The 17,488-nt window shown below is 45.6% G+C and overlaps 2 protein-coding genes across 2 annotated transcripts in view; both read right to left on the bottom strand.

Moving 5' to 3' along the window:
• LOC119291702 (nucleolin 2-like) overlaps positions 1-2,639 on the bottom strand; it is a 9,656-nt gene extending 7,017 nt beyond the window's left edge. The window contains exon 1 of the mRNA XM_037570514.1: positions 2,286-2,639. Within this exon, the coding sequence (XP_037426411.1) occupies positions 2,286-2,624 (339 nt within the window). The 5' untranslated portion in view covers positions 2,625-2,639. The remainder of the gene's footprint in view (positions 1-2,285) is intronic.
• Positions 2,640-8,330: 5,691 nt separating this feature from the next.
• On the bottom strand, positions 8,331-11,395 carry LOC119291701 (protein EMBRYO DEFECTIVE 514-like). Its single transcript, XM_037570513.1, has 2 exons — positions 10,927-11,395; positions 8,331-8,860 (listed from the first exon to the last, which is right to left on the bottom strand). The coding sequence occupies exons 1-2, from the start codon at positions 11,263-11,265 to the stop codon at positions 8,510-8,512; spliced, it is 690 nt and encodes a 229-aa protein (XP_037426410.1). The 5' UTR covers positions 11,266-11,395; the 3' UTR covers positions 8,331-8,509.
• Between the last annotated feature and the right edge of the window lie 6,093 nt (positions 11,396-17,488).

The following is a 17,488-nucleotide window of genomic DNA, read 5'->3' as shown; positions in this document are numbered from 1 at the left end:
GGTACTATTTCTTTCAAAGTAAGACTCTAAACCCTCCTCCATGGTACTAAGGTAATAAGGACACAGCAGTTATAAATACTCCAGTGCACAAGTATCATGGCATTGGTATTACTTATTACTTAAACAACAGAAAATTGCATGAGTGGATACATGAATACAGGCATTACTGTTCCGTTTGTATGTACCTAAAACATGTTTGTATTTTCTCATCAAACCACATATGAAGCGATCGTGAATACCAAGCAATACCAAGTCAACTGCTGATCTTCCAGCAACCTTCAAATCCTAAATGATCTACTCCCTCCATACCTAAATAAGTGTTTCAACTTTGTACTAACTTTGTACTATTATTTTGGGGCGGATTGAGTACAATTCTAACTATTGGACACTATAAAAGTAAGTTCCATACACATGTGAAGCGCAAATACACAAATTTATAACTAGTAAGCTTATCACTTAACAAAGCATACTACAGTAGATACAACAGAATACTTGGTGGTGTCGAAGCAACATGTTATGGAAGTGATATTTATTCTACAAACGAAACAAAATAGTACAACAAGGATCCACAGAAATAACCAGCCAGACATAAGAGTTCAGTTCCAGTAGACTTGACATGTAATGTAGAAAGGTAAGAATCCAGACAGTCGTCACAAGAGACCCAAAGTACCAGCTAGCTGCTATTTTCCTCTTTCTTTAAACCAGCTTGCAGTTCATGCATATCATAAAACAGTTCATTGTCTATAATTAATTTTAAGATTTGAAGAGTTCGCCAGCACTAATTTAGTCCCGAAAGGGGAAATGGGGATAGATTTAGATGCGGAGTTCTATTTGAAACAAGTGATGGGTATTGGAGCTCACTGTCCATCATTCATGAGACTCTTCAGCGAGAAATCTTATATGGGTGATCGTTTTTTCTAAAAAGAAACATACATATCCCGCTATTAGTAATTCCAAAAGCACCACCGAGTTACAGTACTTAAAAAAATCTCACACTATTAGTAATTCCAAAAGCACCACGGAGTTACAGTACCTAAAAAAATCTCACACTAAAGATAAAAGACCCGGTGAGAAATGTGTCAGCTTGTTATGCACTAAAATTAACAAATATCGTTTTGAATTAAATCATTCAAATGGGCCTCATGAACTTGGAACCTAAAGTTTGGATCGTCACTCAAAGGAAAACTTTTAATGATCCTAAACAACATAAGAAACCAAACTAATCTTAAGCTTAGAGCATATAATGTACCAAGCCAAGAACCCCCACTAAACTGCACAAAATCATAAAATTATAGGTAGATAATTGCATAGTTCAAAAAGGCGCGCCTAAGCGAGCGCTTAAGCGCGCCTAGGCTCTATGTGTTGGCAAAACGCATTGCGCATAACTGCACTTAATCTGCGCATAAGCATGCGCTTTGGTCAGTAAAGCGCAAGGCGGTGGCAAAACGCACAATTTACGCCTAGCGCTTTTTTGAACTATGGATAATTGTTTTGAAAAGAATTATATGTTAGATGGTATGGAGGCACAGTTAAATTTCAACAGCTTCAAATCAGATTGTATGCCGCTTACTGTTATGCTGCTCGGACTACACAAAAGAATCATCAGCAAACAATACACTTGCTCCCGCTGTACAGAAAGGCTAAGGAAAATCATATTAGGCAGGAAAGAAAATGCATGTAAAAGCTTGAGAGCTCATGCCCGAAGTCACCAAACCAATCCCCAGCCAGAACACTGAACTGAAGCCCCCAATGAGAACGTAACAGAGCATTTCCCTCCAGCATATCAAACTAAATGCGAATTGAACAGGTAATTTGGATAAACTACAACATGAACTCCACTCAACAATAACCATGCAGTCTTAAGCCAAATGAGACTCATCCGGACCAAGTACTGAAAGGATTCAGTTAAAAGACCGTCCTCTAAAAACCGGAGCGGAGCGGAAAAGCCGCACAATGATAAAATGAAAATTGGCAGCTCTAACATGAGCTGAGTTAAGATGTCCAACACGTGCTGGCAGTTCAAAGTTGAAGTACCCAGCAGTAAATTCGAGCAATCTGAATGCAAAACCAAACACACAATGAACCTATGAACCTACCCCAGACTCAGGAACAGGGTCATGGATGGAAAAGGAAAAACAGAAAGGGGCGCTCTCGACCAAACAACCGTAATGCGTAGAACATCCAAATTGTGGTTAGGTTAAACTTCGTAACTGACTCGAAGGGAAAGGGAAAAGAAAAACTAAACGGCGGAGGGAGGGCGAGAGAGGGAGAGAGAGAGAGCTCACGTTCTCCGCGGGGTTGATGCTGGAGTTGAACATGATGCGGGCGCCACCACCGGCCTCCTCCGCCCGCCGGATCTCGTCGACGAGGTCGGGGGTGAGCCTTATGATTGCCGCGAAGGCGGGCGGGCCGCTGGACTCGAGGCTGAAGGACTCCTCGCGCCCGGCTGCCTGTGCAGCGGCCGCCGCCGAGGCTGCTGCGGCGGCGGCGGCGCGGCCGCGGGGAGGCGGGCCCTTGCCCATGGAGGAGGCGCCCCGGCCGCGGCCATGGGGCGCGGGCGGGCGCTTGGCGCCGCCGCCGCCGCCGCCGCGCCCGGCGCCACGGCCGCCGCCGAGCTTGTACATCGCCCGCGCCTGCCTGCGCGAGCGGCGGCGCCGGCGGGGAGGGTTGGTCCTGTTGGGGCTCCGCTGGCGGAGAGTAGCGAAGACGCCGAAGAGAAGGGCGCAGAAATCGTGTAAATTTTTTTCTTTTCCCTTTTTGATTGAGTTTGGTTATTAATTTTAATTTCCGGGTTTGCTGCTTGGGTGGGCTCTCTCTCTCGCCCTTTTCCGTTTCCTTTACCGATGCAGAAATACAGATCTCCCTCTTCTCCTTCGTTGAGATAGCTCTATGTATTTCTGACTGATTACTAGGGCTAACTGCGCCGTGGTGTACACCCTCATCATCATGAGAAAAACATTGGCATGTAGTACTACGTACGTTGGTAAACGCGAATTTACGCCGGTGCCCCTCGAACGTCAAACGCCGAGGTGACCAAGGGGTAAAAAGAAATGTTGCAAGCTTGGCAAACAAATATTGGTGCAATGTACAATTGTACACTTGCACTTGTATTTTTAATCAAAAATGTGTAAAAATAAATAAATCCATATACATCTTATTATTTGGAGTGTTTCTTGAGGAAAACATGCGCGCGCGCACACACACAATTTGTGTTACGAAAACACTATGCAAGTTATATATTTGTATTTTTCAAACCTCCATAGCACAAAATCGACGATCATGGATAATTCGCATTACAACTTGAGGGCATATCTTCCATACGCTCCGTTGCACTCAACATGCTAGGTCATGTGTGCATTTAAATATAAAAAAATTGGACCATGAGACCTGAGGCCTTACGCCTGTATTTTATATGCATATTCATATTTATTCCGTGCAAAAAAGTGACATATTACACATAAGTTTTTGCTAAATTGCAAAAAAAAAGAGAAAAATAATACGATTGTCTCATGGTTTCTTGAAGTTTAAGTTAAATGTTTCTCCCCGCTGTACTGTATGTCATGTTTTAGTCGCATATTTCCGTTTAAAATCACTCACCGCAAAAATATACAGTTACGTTAGTGTTAAGTGCTAGACATAACACAGAAGGATATGCCACGCAAGTTTTCTCAACCAATACATACCCATATATTTATATGCATGGGGTTAGGAAGATTTATTACCCAACTCATGTCCCAACCAAAATATCCACATATATGATCTTGTATTCATTTCTTACCTATATTGTATTGTCTTTCTTTACTATACTTTAAATATATTTATCTTGCAACAGAGCACTTTGCCTTGCTTTATTTGCAGTCAGGAGAAGGACAAGATGTGTCACATACTTATGCAATATGTGAATGCGAGAGAGATTTGGTGCAAATGCTTCATGGAGCTTCAGATTTAGGTTGTGGTCCCAAGGACGAGTGTCTGCCTTGAGGAGTGGTGTCTAAGGTCAAGAGAACCTCTACGAAGAGAATCAAGAGAGTTTTTTTTTTGGAAATGTATCATGAGAGGTTTTGATTCAATGGTCATTCTCATTACGGATAATCTCTAGAAACAACCAATGCAAGGGTCTTTCGGAACGTGGAGCATCAACGAACCGTCTCAACCCTCGTGACTCACATTCGAGCCGCCGGGGTGGTGTGTTTAGATAGTTTCGTGAGAGAGTGGATTTGTTTAGCTTTGTGGTGTGGTATTGATCATCAGTTACAATGCAGACATGCTTTCTTATAAACATATTGTTGTCTTGTACCGAAAAATAATAATATGGTACGAGATGAGTGCTAAGTCCTATACTCATAAAGGCCAAAGATTATGTGTGGTGATACATCATGTTGCTAGTTGTCCTTCCACTTCTCTTTGTGAATATTGTAAAAAAAACTTCTAAAAATAACTTTTCTCATGGATAGGGAAGCTTGCAAGTTTCAAGAGATTAAATTGCATGCAAATCGACTTTTTTTTTGTGGGCAAGCATGCAAATCGACTTGGCGTGCATCGTAAGACGAACATCCAATTCATCGCAAAAAAAAAGGACGAACATCTAATCAACCCTTTGGGCAAAAGTCAGGCCTCTTTGATTCGCGGGATAGTAAAAACACGGGAGATGACATGCCCATTGGATTCCTGCAGGATTTGAGTTTGTTTGAATGTATCATAGGAAAAATAAAGGATTTCTTTCAAGAGGTTGGAGCGGGTGCTAGAATTCCTATGTAATGTATTACAAATGAATCTGTGGGAAAAAGAAATCTATGGGATTTAATCATACGAATCAAACTACCAATGCAGAGAAAATTCGCAAGGACTCTAATACTTTAAAAATCTTATGAAAATCCTTTGAATCCAAATATCTAGGGCCTCTTTGATTCGTAGAATTTTGAAAAGGCGGGAATAGAAAAAACATGGGATTAAAGTGGCCTGTCTCTTGAATCCTACCAGATTATACGGGTGCATAGGAAAAACGAATATGGGCTTGTTGTCCTCGCAATCTCGTACTGTATCTAAGAACACACGGAGGATGACGAGCTAACTGGGTTGCTGGAGCTATTTTGTGTAGCGACGCCGTCACGCTTCCAGGGCTCCGCGAGCCAGACGGTGACAGCGGCGTACGCTGATTTCAGCAGAAAAGACCAATGGCAGCAGTTGGATGTGGATCTTATGATCTTATCCACACACACACACACACAAAGACACACGGACGCACCCCGTTCGTGCGCATCAAGAGTTCTAGACTTCTTTTTTCTACCTAAAGCACGCACGTCACCGAGCAAACCCAGTTGCTACGATCTGATTCGAATAGGATATACTTTCTCTGCAAAGTAATAAAAGACGTTTTAGATCACTACACGGGCATATTATTTCTTCCCATGCGCACAAGGTTTCACCAACAATCACCGTTGTCAAAGGCTGCTACACGTTGATGAGAGCATCTCCACCCGCACCTCGAGTAACGCCTCCAGGCCACTTTATTAACACCGGCGGCAAAAAATTCTCCCACACGCGTCCGCAAAGCGTCACTTTTCGCCGGATTTGAAAAAAAATGACGCCGGCAATCCCACCCCAAACCCAGCCCCCTGGGGGGCAGCTGGGCGTGCCGGCGGCTCCTTTTCTCGCTGCTGGCCCACCCTCAGCCTCCCACCTCCCTCTCTCCTCTCTTTTTATTTGGGCCCCACCCACGTGCCCTCACCCTATGTCCTCTCTTTTCCTGTGCCGCTCCACCGCCGAGCGCCTGCGACCATGGAGAAGTCCTGTTCGAGGAGCTGGCCAGGGACGCCGTGCATGAGCTGTTGTGGGCGGTGCAGGACACCTTCCTGTGCCGCTCCACCGCCGAGCGCCTGCGCCGGAACGTCGAGCCGCCGCCGCCCCTCGTGCAGCAGAACGGCCGCCACGCGCTTCGAAGCAACGCTGAGCTGTGCGAGCTCGCCATGCAGCTCAGGGGCGCTCGACCTCGCGTGCCGTGCCGTCGCCGCCCCGCACTGGAACGTCTATCGCACTGCGCAGCTGGCCCGCGGGATGGAGGCCGCCGACAAGGGCATCGAGCGCTGGCTGGTTGCCTCCCGCGCCACCCCCCTGCGTTCCTTCCTCAAGCCTTCCTCCGCGAGCAAGACACCGGCGGCGCCGGCGAGGAGCACCAGCTTGTCCAACCTCTTCCCGTCGTCCTCCTCCACCGCTTCCTTCTCCACCAGCTACGCCTTCTCCACGAGCGAGGTGGAGCTCCTGGCCGGGCGTGGACGGGGCGAGGGGATAGACTCCGGGCGTGGACGGGACGGGGCGAGCAACTCCGAGGCCCGGGGGGGAGCATGGCGGGCGAGTTTGCGGCCGGGATTCGTGGCGCTCGTGCTGCTCGACTTGCCGTCCTCCACGCAAAGCAAAACGCCGACGCCACCGACGGCCATGGCGGAGGAGGAAGGACGGGGTGGTCTGGAACCGTCACCGGCATGCTCGAATCTGGCATGGTGGTACGTCCAGGAGGTGTTTGTTGGAATGACTTGACACTGTATTTGAAAGAAAAACTAGGTGTTGGGGGTGTGGACGACATGTAATGGAAATTCCCATGGGCCATGGAGCGAAAAGCTACCGCCAAGAATCCGATTTTTTGTCAAAAAAGACCACCTACCAAAGAAAATTGTCAAAAAAAAACCCCTCCGAATGAAAGTGACAAAAAGGACCCCCTCAGCCGTGGCGGCAGGCGCGTCGGGCGACACGTGGCACCTGCCGCCACGGTGCAAGGCGGCAGCCCTTGCCGCCACGGCGCCAGGTGGCAGGCTCGGCATAACGGCAAAAAGGCCAGCGATGTGGGCCCCTGCCGCCTCAGGGGCTGGCGGCAGGACTGTGCCGCTCGGACTGGCCGCCTCTCTGGCTGGCGGCAGGTTTCTTTTGTAGAAAAAGCAATGATTAATCGGCAGGTCTCTGCATGCGTCTACATGTGTTAGTAGTAAAACACAGTCAGGGATTCATTTCATCCTACTCGTACATGATCGATGTGTGGTTGTTAGTATCTCTAAGCATAAACTCATCAAGCGTCTACACAGTCGGGGAATTCATTTCATCCTACTCCTACTCCTACTCCTATGATCGATGTGTGGTTGTTAGTATCTATAAGCATAAACTCACGACGAGCCGGACTGCAGCGCGCATGCAGAGACCTGCCGCCAGCCAGAGAGGCGGTCGGGCCCAGCGGCACAGTCCTGCTGCCAGCCCCTGAGGCGGCCGGGACCAGCATCGCCAGCCCGTTCCGTCGCGACAGCCTTTTGCCATTATGCCGAGCCTGCCGCCTGGTGCCATGGTGGCAGGTGCCACGTGTCACCTGGCGCGTCTGCCGTCACGGTTGAGAGGGTCTTTTTTGTCATTTTCATTCGGAGGGGATTTTTTTTGACAATTTCATTCGGCAGGTGGTCTCTTTCGACAAAAATTCCAAGAATCCAGCAACAACAGTGCTAGCCATTCGCCCGACACGTAGCCTAGTGGCGGCTGAACAAGCCGGCAATCGACAGACAAACGGACAGCGTGCATAACCGGATAAATATGCCCACAAGTGGCCAAGAAAGTATCCACTTCTTTTTTCCTTCCCGGACGGAGAAAGCGGCCACCCAGCGGTCAATTCCGGTGATCACCCACACGGAATCATCATTGGCAAATTTGATAAATTTAACCTATGAATGAAATCATTTTACAAAATGAACTGTCTTTAAAAAAAATTCACTCAGCTGACCTTTTTTAGTGACGCCCGACACGAAGACGCCACACTACACTGTGCAGCGCCTGAATAACAGGCGTTGCACGCCTAGCCAGCGTCGCACCCGTGTGATCTGAGAATTACTAAGTCAATGTGCAGCGCCTGAGAGTTAGGCGCCACACTACAGTGTGGCGCCTAACTTCTAGGCGTTGCACTAGTGTTCAACCACTTGTGCACATTGACTTAGTAATTTTTATGCAGTTTAGGGTGCGACGCTCGCCAGACATGCAGTGTGGCGCCTTCATGTCGGGCGACACTTAAAAAGTCAACTGAGTGAATTTTTTTAGGAGCAGTTCATTTTATGAAATGATTTCATCCACATGTCAAAATTGTTAAATTTGCCACTAGAGTAGATCATCGCCTCGCCGTCGTAAAAAGACCAGCATCGGCCGGGCGCTACGGGGAATATTCCTTCCGCTCCTCATCAGGTCACTTTTGCATGCTGGGCAAGACGAAAATCCAATCAGATTAACAAAACTGTAACTCTTTCTAGCAGTTTTGACTGACTGGCCCAACTCACGCCAAGCTCGAGTGATAACCGAATAACAGAAAGTGGGAAACAACATGATGGCAAAGCATCCAAGGATCATCATATATCAGTCGCACAGTAGTACATATAGGTGGATAACAGGTCTCTAGGACAGGCAAACAAACACGCATAGCTCATGATAAATGCCTCAACTGCAAGGATTGGCACTGGGCAACCAAAATTGTGGGGAATATTATTGGTTCCTAGTTGCCCCGCCTGCCGCGGCCTCGACCGCCACGGAAGCCACCTCCACCACGGCCGCCGCCGCCGCCTCGTCCTCCTCCTCTACCACCGCCGTTCTTGTGGTGGTGACCCTTCTTGCCGTTTGAATTCTTGTTGCCAGCCTTCAGGTCCTCGGGGAGAGGGAGTATGTTGTCGACGCACTTGCGGAAGCTGAAATCATCAGCGGACCCATCGACCCTGCGGATGAAGAAACAGCGGCTCTGCCACACCGGGTGGTTGCGGATCTCAAAGGCCTCCACGCCTGATCCAATCTTCTTGGTGGGCTCAGCGTGGCCTTTCTTCACCAGGTCCTCCAACACCATCTGCTCGTACTGTAAAAGGTAATATTCAAGTTAGCACTCTGTGTCAGAATGAAGATGGCAATAACGAACTTTCATCTGGATAATAAGAACTAAGGTTGAAGGGCGTACAGTACAATGGAGGCAACACAAAAGCATCAACTAACATAATCCTACATTATTTCACAGCTCAGACAATAACAAACTTTCATCTGGATAAGAACTAAAGCATGAAGGGCATACAGTACATCAGACGCAACTCAAAAGCATCAACTAACATGATCCTAAAATGTGGTCAATATATCAATCATATGATAAAGGAATATATGCATGATGATCTGGGCCAGCCAATACAAACTTTACACCAATGCAATAGAAGATGGGTTGAAATCATTTCAACCATACCATCCTCAAGATATAAGAGTTTTTACATACAAAGTACTACAGAGATTTCATAAGTCTAGTACTGCCCAACAGAAAGGGCAAAAGGTTACTTCCGCGATATTGCATAACCAGATAACCCCATAGAAACTGCAAACTCGAAGGGAAGTTGACAATATTCACACCATGGTTTTACAAAGTCAATATTAACACCAAATCCTTAATTTGCAAGACCGGATCAAAAGTTCAAAACACACCAAATCCTTAATTTGCAAGATCAGATCAAAAGTTCAAAACAACAAAGCTTACACCCTATATCTCCTGATTGACAGCAATACTAAATTCAAATGACTAAAATATTTTGGAGCAGAACACTCAACATTGTGTGTGCATTTGTGAGGGGAGGGCAGCCGGAAAAAAATAGATAACCAACCAATAACAAAACTCTGATGGAACGAGAAAACAAATGAGTTTTAATGTCCTCACAGGATCTGCTTGTTATTGTGATATCAACGCTAACCATGAATGCTAAAGACAAACTATCTACATACATTTCAGGCAGAGCACCATGAAAAATAGAACATATGCACCAAAAACAACCACATACACACTCGTTAGGGGTGCAGAGCGGCATCCCGCATAGACCCGCCAAAGTGCTGAATTAATACAACTTTGCCTAGCAGCATCACAGCCTAGCTAGGACTAACATTTTCTAATTTGCATACGAAGCGGGACGGGTTCGGGCGCCGCCGTGCATCCCTAACACTCGTTAACAAAAGTACAAAACTCATATGGAACCAGAAGTTTGATCGGATCTCCTTGTGATTGTGGTATCAACGCTGACCATGAACGCTAAAGACACACTATTTACATACATTTCAGGCAGAGCACCATGAGAACAGATCAACATATGTACAAAAAACAACCACATATACACTCATTAACAAAACTCAGATGGAACCAAAAGTTTCAATGCCTTGACTGGATCTACTTGTGATTGTGATATTAACGCTGACCATGAACGCTAAAGACAAACTATTGACACATACTTGGGGCAGAGCACCATGAAAATAAATCAACACATGCACCGAAAGCAACCACAAACCACTGAATGATAAAACTCATATGGAAACCTAAACAATACAGCAAAAGAAAGAAGACATTAATTACCAGGTGTTTAATCTAACACTGTATATGATAATTTACATTTTTATAATAAACACACGTAATGGGAAGTAGAAGATCAACCTTGCTTAATTCAAGTATACTAGAACACTGAAATCAATCAAATCAAACCAATAGGTTGCTAAACTAACATTTCAGGATACCTAATTGCGTTAGAAAGTAAAAAACTAAACATCTAAACAGGTAATGGGCCAAATCAGGAAGCTGGGAGGTCTAAGCATGGCATAAGATTCGATCCAACTTACAACCAGTTCGTCCAACCTTGACTAACTGCAAATCTGTAACCTTCAGAGTGCGTTTATCATGTACCATTAGTTAGATTACTTGGACCAAATAGATGTAAATAATGATTTGCCTAACCCAGGCCCAGGCACCACGAACTCCCTGAACTAATCAAATCAACCTGCCAGCTTGTGACTACCGTGGACTGGACTACAAAAGCAATACGCATATCAGATCACAATAGAGGCGCAATAACAATAACATCAGCATGGCACAAGCGATTGGCTGAATCCTAACACTGACAGCCTCACCTTATTGAACTCAAGGTTCGGCGACCACGAGTGGAGCAGCGCGAAGAAGTAGTCGAACATGTCGACGGCCGTGGCGAACTCCTTCGGCCCCAGCTTGACGGGCTTCCCTTCCTCTCCCTTGGCCCCCTCTTCCTCCCCGTTCCCCGCGACATCCTCCGCCTTCTTCGCCTCTTCCTCCACCTTTGACTTCTTGGCCGGCGCCTCCTCCGCCTCCTCGGCCGCAGCCCCGGCGGCGGGGTCGTCCCCCTCCTCCCGCTCCCTCTTCAGGCTAGGGTTCGCCTCCGGGGCCTCGGTCTCCATGGTCGCGGCTGCGGCGGCCGCCACCTCAGGTTCAGCCATGGCTGGGGGTGCGCGTGGGAAGGGTGGCCGGAGATCGTAGCCGCGGACAGGGAGGCGGTGGCGGTGGCGGCTGCGGCGGCTTGCTCGTAGGGTTTTGGGGGTTCTGTCTTCTGGGTGTGGAGAGGAGGGGACGAGTGCTTAAGAAGCAAGCGTTCGCAGGGGAATGCAAAGAAGGAATAAAACGAGGAGAGCCCATGTGGCCCATTGGAGGACAGCCCAGGGGCAAAGAGGAAAGCGTCGCTCGCAAGTTTGCCGGCCCCGGCCTGCTCTCTTTTTAGTTTACGGAGTATACATTTATTTTCAACCTCCTCAAAATTTGCTAAAAAAAACCTGAAAATAATTATTTGCCCCCACTCCAGAATATATATTTTATGAACAATCTCTGAAAATATAAAAAAGACATTGGAAATTACGGCTGCTGTCGAAAGAAATAAAAAAAATAAAAAAAATAAGAAAACACATGGAGAATGCTCTAGCAACACGAGTGCATGTTTCTAATGGATATTTTGATAGTAAAATGCAATTTCACTAATGTTTTATGTTGTAACGAATGCATTTTACCCACTATAACATAAAAATGACTGCACTGAAATGAACAGTAAAATCTAAAGCCAGAGACATAGATTACTGAGTTTTTGGTAACACATCTACTAGTTTTCTAGATGCTTTCACACACTTGGTAGAATGCACATGAGAACAAAAAAGTGCTCCAAAATGCTTTCAAAATTAGTCTTTTTTAGCATCAATTTTATTACTTTTTCTCAGAACATCATGAATGTTTTATTGCCCTTTGAAAAATCAGAGAAATCCAGGATTGTCTTTTATTGCCCTTTGAATATATGGAATTCTTCCACCAATCAAGAAAATAAATTCTGATCTTCGAAATCAATTTTGAAAATGCTTTTGACAATGTTTAGCATAGTGCAATCATATACATACTCAACACGTGGGCTTTGGACAGAAATGGATGAGATGGATCCAGAGTATTTTAAAGTATGCTTCCACCGTATCATCCTGAATTGTGCGCATGGTAAAAGGATCACATGTAGTGAGAGGAGTTCGATAGGCCCTGCTATTTGTACTAAGTACTTAATTACTCAAATTGTGATTAATGAGACTTGGGATAAGGGTGAGATTGTGCTTCCTAATGAGGAATCATATGGACAAAGTTATCCCATCATTCCATGTGTTGATGACACACTCATCATTTTGCATGATGACCTTATGCAACTTGATACTCTCAAAGACATCATAACCTACATTTACTGAATGTACTGGCCTTAGAGTCAATTTATGCAAATCTCCTCGGGTTTGTATTAATATCAATATTGACGGGGCCAATAAATTTTCACATCACCTTGGATGCAAAAAAGAGAGAGTATGCCCTTTACCTACCTTGGTTTACCCATGGGTACTAGCAGACCAAAAGTTGATGCCCTCATGCCCATGATCACTAGACTAGACAAAAAACTTTCTCGTATTGCCTCCATGTTATCATACTCTGGAAGATTAGTACATTTGACCAAGTCATTTCTGCTATGCCTATTTTGCTATGTGTTTGGTTCAAGTACTTTTTACTATCACTGATCATGTTAAAAAAGTATGTTAGAGCATTTCTTCCCTAAAGATATTAACAAGCAAGGCAAATGTCTATTCAAATGGGATAATGAGTGATTGCCCAAGAGTGCAAGTGGCCTTGGTGTCAAAGACCTGAGACAACAGGATAGAACCCTACTTATGATTTCTTTTTACAAATTCTTCAATCATCATGACACTCCATGGGTTAACCTTGTATGGAGAGCTTATTACAACAATGGTACTATTCATAATGCTTCCTCCAACACTGGTCCATTCTTCTGGAACGATTGTTGTAAACTTATTAAGGATTTTAAGAATCAGTTTTGCTAGAACTCATTTAGATGAGATATAATTTGGTCTCATTCACCTTTTATAGCCATTTGATGTGATGTTATAAGTGTTGGAAATATGCCCTAGAGACAATCATAAAATGATTATTATTATATTTCCTTGTTCATGATAATTGTCTGTTATTCATGCTATAATTGTGTTATCCGGAAATCTTAATACATGTATGAATACATAGACCACAACATGTCCCTAGTGAGCCTCTAGTTGACTAGCTCGTTGATCAACAGATAGTCATGGTTTCCTGACTATGGACATTGGATGTCATTGATAACGGGATCACATCATTAGGAGAATGATGTGATGGACAAGACCCAATCCTAAGCATAGCACAAGATCGTGTAGTTCGTTTGCTAGAACTTTTCCAATGTCAAGTATCATTTCCTTAGACCATGAGATCGTGTAACTCCCGGATACCGTAGGAGTGCTTTGGGTGTACCAAACGTCACAACGTAACTGGGTGGCTCCAAAAGTATCTGTTAGGTTGACACGGATCGAGACTGGGATTTGTCACTCCGTATGACAGAGAGGTATCTCTGGGCCCACTCGGTAATGCATCATCATAATGAGCTCAATGTGACCAAGTAGTTGGTCACGGGATCATGCATTACGGTATGAGTAAAGTGACTTGCCGGTACGAGATTGAACGAGGTATTGGGATACCGATGATCGAATCTCGGGCAAGTAACGTACCGATTGACAAAGGGAATTGTATACGAGATTACTTGAATCCTCGACATCGTGGTTCATTCGATGAGATCATCATGGAACATGTGGGAGCCAACATGGGTATCCAGATCCCGCTGTTGGTTATTGGCCGGAGAGCTGTCTCGGTCATGTCTATGTGATTCCCGAACCCGTAGGGTCTACACACTTAAGGTTCGGTGATGCTAGGGTTGTAGAGATATTAGTATGTGGTAACCCGAAAGTTGTTCGGAGTCCCGGATGAGATCCCGGACGTCACGAAGAGTTCCAAAATGGTCCAGAGGTGAAGATTTGTATATAGGAAGTCCAGTTTCGGCCACCGGGAAAGTTTCGGGGGTCACCGGTATTGTACCGGGATCACCGAAAGGGTCCCGGGGGTCCATCGGGTGGGGCCACCTATCCCGAAGGGCCCCATGGGCTGAAGTGGGAAGGGAACCAGCCCCTGGTGGGCTGGTGCGCCCCCCTTGGGCCTCCCCCTGCGCCTAGGGTTGGAAACCCTAGGGGTGGGGGGCGCCCCACTTGACTTGGGGGGCAAGTCCACCCCCCTTGGCCGCCGCCCCCCCAGGGCCCCTATATAAAGAGGGGGGAGGGAGGGCAGCCGCACCCTAGTCCCTGGCGCCTCCCTCTCCCCCCGTAACACCTCTCCCTCTCGCTGAGCTTGGCGAAGCCCTGCCGAGATCGCCGCTACTTCCACCACCACGTCGTCATGCTGCTGGATCTCCATCAACCTCTCCTTCCCCCTTGCTGGATCAAGAAGGAGGAGTTGTCTTCCCCAACTGTACGTGTGTTGAACGCGGAGGTGCCGTCCGTTCGGCACTAGGATCTTCGGTGATTTGGATCACGATGAGTACGACTCCCTCAACCCCGTTCTCTTGAACGCTTTCGCTCGCGATCTACAAGGGTATGTAGATGCACTCCTCTCTCTCGTTGCTAGATGACTCCATAGATTGATCTTGGTGAAGTGTAGAAATTTTTTATTTTCTGCAACGTTCTCCAACAGTGGCATCATGAGATAGGTCTATGTGTAGTTTCTATGCACGAGTAGAACACAATTTTGTTATGGGCGTAGATTTTGTCAATTTACTTGCCACTACTAGTCTTATCTTGTTTCGGCGGCATCGTGGGATGAAGCGGCCAGGACAGACCTTACACATACGCTTACGTGAGACAGGTTCCACCGACTGACATGCACTAGTTGCATAAGGTGGCTAGCGGGTGTCTGTCTCTCCCACTTTAGTCGGATCGGATTCGATGAAAAGAGTCCTTATGAAGGGTAAATAGAAATTGGCATATCACGTTGTGGTTTTGGCGTAGGTAAGAATCGTTCTTGCTAGAACCCTATAGCAGCCACGTAAAACTTGCAACAACAATTAGAGGACGTCTAACTTGTTTTTGCAGCATATGCCTTGTGATGTGATATGGCCAAAAGGATGTGATGAATGAATTATATGTGATGTATGAGATTGATCATGTTCTTGTAATAGGAATCACGACTTGCATGTCGATGAGTATGACAACCGGCAGGAGCCATAGGAGTTGTCTTTATTTATTGTATGACCTGCATGTCATTGAATAACGCCATGTAATTACTTTACTTCTTTGCTAAACCGTTAGCCATAGTAGTAGAAGTAATAGTTGGCGAACAACTCCATGAAGACACGATGATGGAGATCATGATGATGGAGATCATGGTGTCATGCCGTTGACGAAGATGATCATGGCGCCCTGAAGATGGAGATCAAAGGAGCAATATGATATTGGCCATATCATGTCACTATTTGATTGCATGTGATGTTTATCATGTTTTTGCATCTTATTTGCTTAGAACGACGGTAGTAAATAAGATGAACCCTCATAATAATTTCAAGAAAGTGTTCCACTAACTGTGTGCCGTTGCGAAAGTTCGTTGTTTCGAAGCACCGCGTGATGATCGGGTGTGATAGATTCTAACGTTCACATACAACGGGTGTAAGACAGATTTACACATGCATAAACACTTAGGTTAACTTGATGAGCCTAGCATGTACAGACATGGCCTCGGAACACAAGAGACCGAAAGGTCGAACATGAGTCGTATAGAAGATACGATCAACATGTAGATGTTCACCAATGATGACTAGTCCGTCTCACGTGATGATCGGACACGGCCTAGTTGACTTGGATCATGTATCACTTAGATGACTAGAGGGATGTCTAATCTGAGTGGGAGTTCATTAAATAATTTGATTAGATGAACTTAATTATCATGAACTTAGTCTAAAAACCTTTGCAAAATGTCTTGTAGATCAAATGGCCCACGCTCATGTCAACCTCAACTTCAATGCGTTCCTAGAGAAAACCAAGCTGAAAGATGATGGCAGCAACTATACGGACTGGGTCCGGAACCTGAGGATCGTCCTCATAGCTGCCAAGAAAGCATATGTCCTAGAAGCACCGCTAGGTGAAGCACCCGTCCCAGTGAACCAAGACGTTATGAACGCTTGGCAGTCGTGTATTGATGATTACTCCCTCGTTCAATGCGGCATGCTTTACAGCTTAGAACCGGGGCTCCAAAAGCGTTTTGAGCAACACGGAGCATATGAGATGTTCGAAGAGCTGAAAATGGTTTTCCAAGCTCATGCCCGAGTCGAGAGATATGAAGTCTCCGACAAGTTCTACAGTTGTAAGATGGAGGAAAATAGTTCTGTCAGTGAGCACATACTCAAGATGTTTGGGTTGCACAACCGCTTGTCCCAGCTGGACATTAACCTCCCAGATGAGGCGGTCATTGACAGAACCCTTCAGTCGCTCCCACCTAGCTACAAGAGCTTTGTGATGAACTACAATATGCAGGGGATGGTGAAAACTATTCCTGAAGTATTTTCAATGGTGAAATCAGCGGAGGTGGAAATAAAAAGGAACAACAAGTGTTGATGGTCAATAAAACCATTAGTTTCAAGAAAGGCAAGGGTAAAAGGAACTTCAAGAAGGACGGCAAGGGAGTTGCCGCGCCCAGTAAGCCAGTTGCCGGGAAGAAGCCAAAGAATGGACCCAAGCCTGAGACTGAGTGCTTTTATTGCAAGGGAACGGTCACTGGAAGCGGAACTGCCCCAAGTACTTAGCGGATAAGAAGGCCGACAACACAAAAGGTATATGTGATATACATGTTATTGATGTGTATCTTACCAGTACTCGTAGTAGCTCCTGGGTATTTGATACCGGTGCGGTTGCTCATATTTGTAACTCAAAACAGGAGCTGCGGAATAAGCGGAGACTAGCGAAGGACGAGGTGACGATGCGCGTCGGGAATGGTTCCAAGGTCGATGTGATCGCTGTCGACATGCTACCTCTACATTTACCTACGGGATTAGTTTTAAACCTCAATAGTTGTTATTTAGTGCCAGCTTTGATCATGAACATTGTATCTGGATCTCGTTTAATACGAGATGGCTACTCATTTAAATCCGAGAATAATGGTTGTTCTATTTATATGAGAGATATGTTTTATGGTCATGCCCCGCTGGTCAATGGTTTATTCTTAATGAATCTCGAACGTGATGTTACATATATTCATAGTGTGAATACCAAAAGATGTAAGATTGATAATGATAGT

Source organism: Triticum dicoccoides, chromosome 4B (genome assembly GCF_002162155.2).
Source record: "Triticum dicoccoides isolate Atlit2015 ecotype Zavitan chromosome 4B, WEW_v2.0, whole genome shotgun sequence".
Lineage (NCBI taxonomy): Eukaryota > Viridiplantae > Streptophyta > Magnoliopsida > Poales > Poaceae > Triticum > Triticum dicoccoides.
The sequence above is the reverse complement of the archived record's forward strand: the minus strand, read 5'-3'. Positions and strand labels throughout refer to the sequence as shown.

Bases quoted from the DNA above. Each gene is read 5' to 3' on its own strand.
- LOC119291701 (XM_037570513.1), bottom strand. From the start codon at position 11,265: ATGGCTGAACCTGAGGTGGCGGCCGCCGCAGCCGCGACCATGGAGACC. The intron at 8,861-10,926 runs GTGAGGCTGTCA...TACCTTTTACAG, and splicing joins CGAACCTTGAGTTCAATAAG to TACGAGCAGATGGTGTTGGA.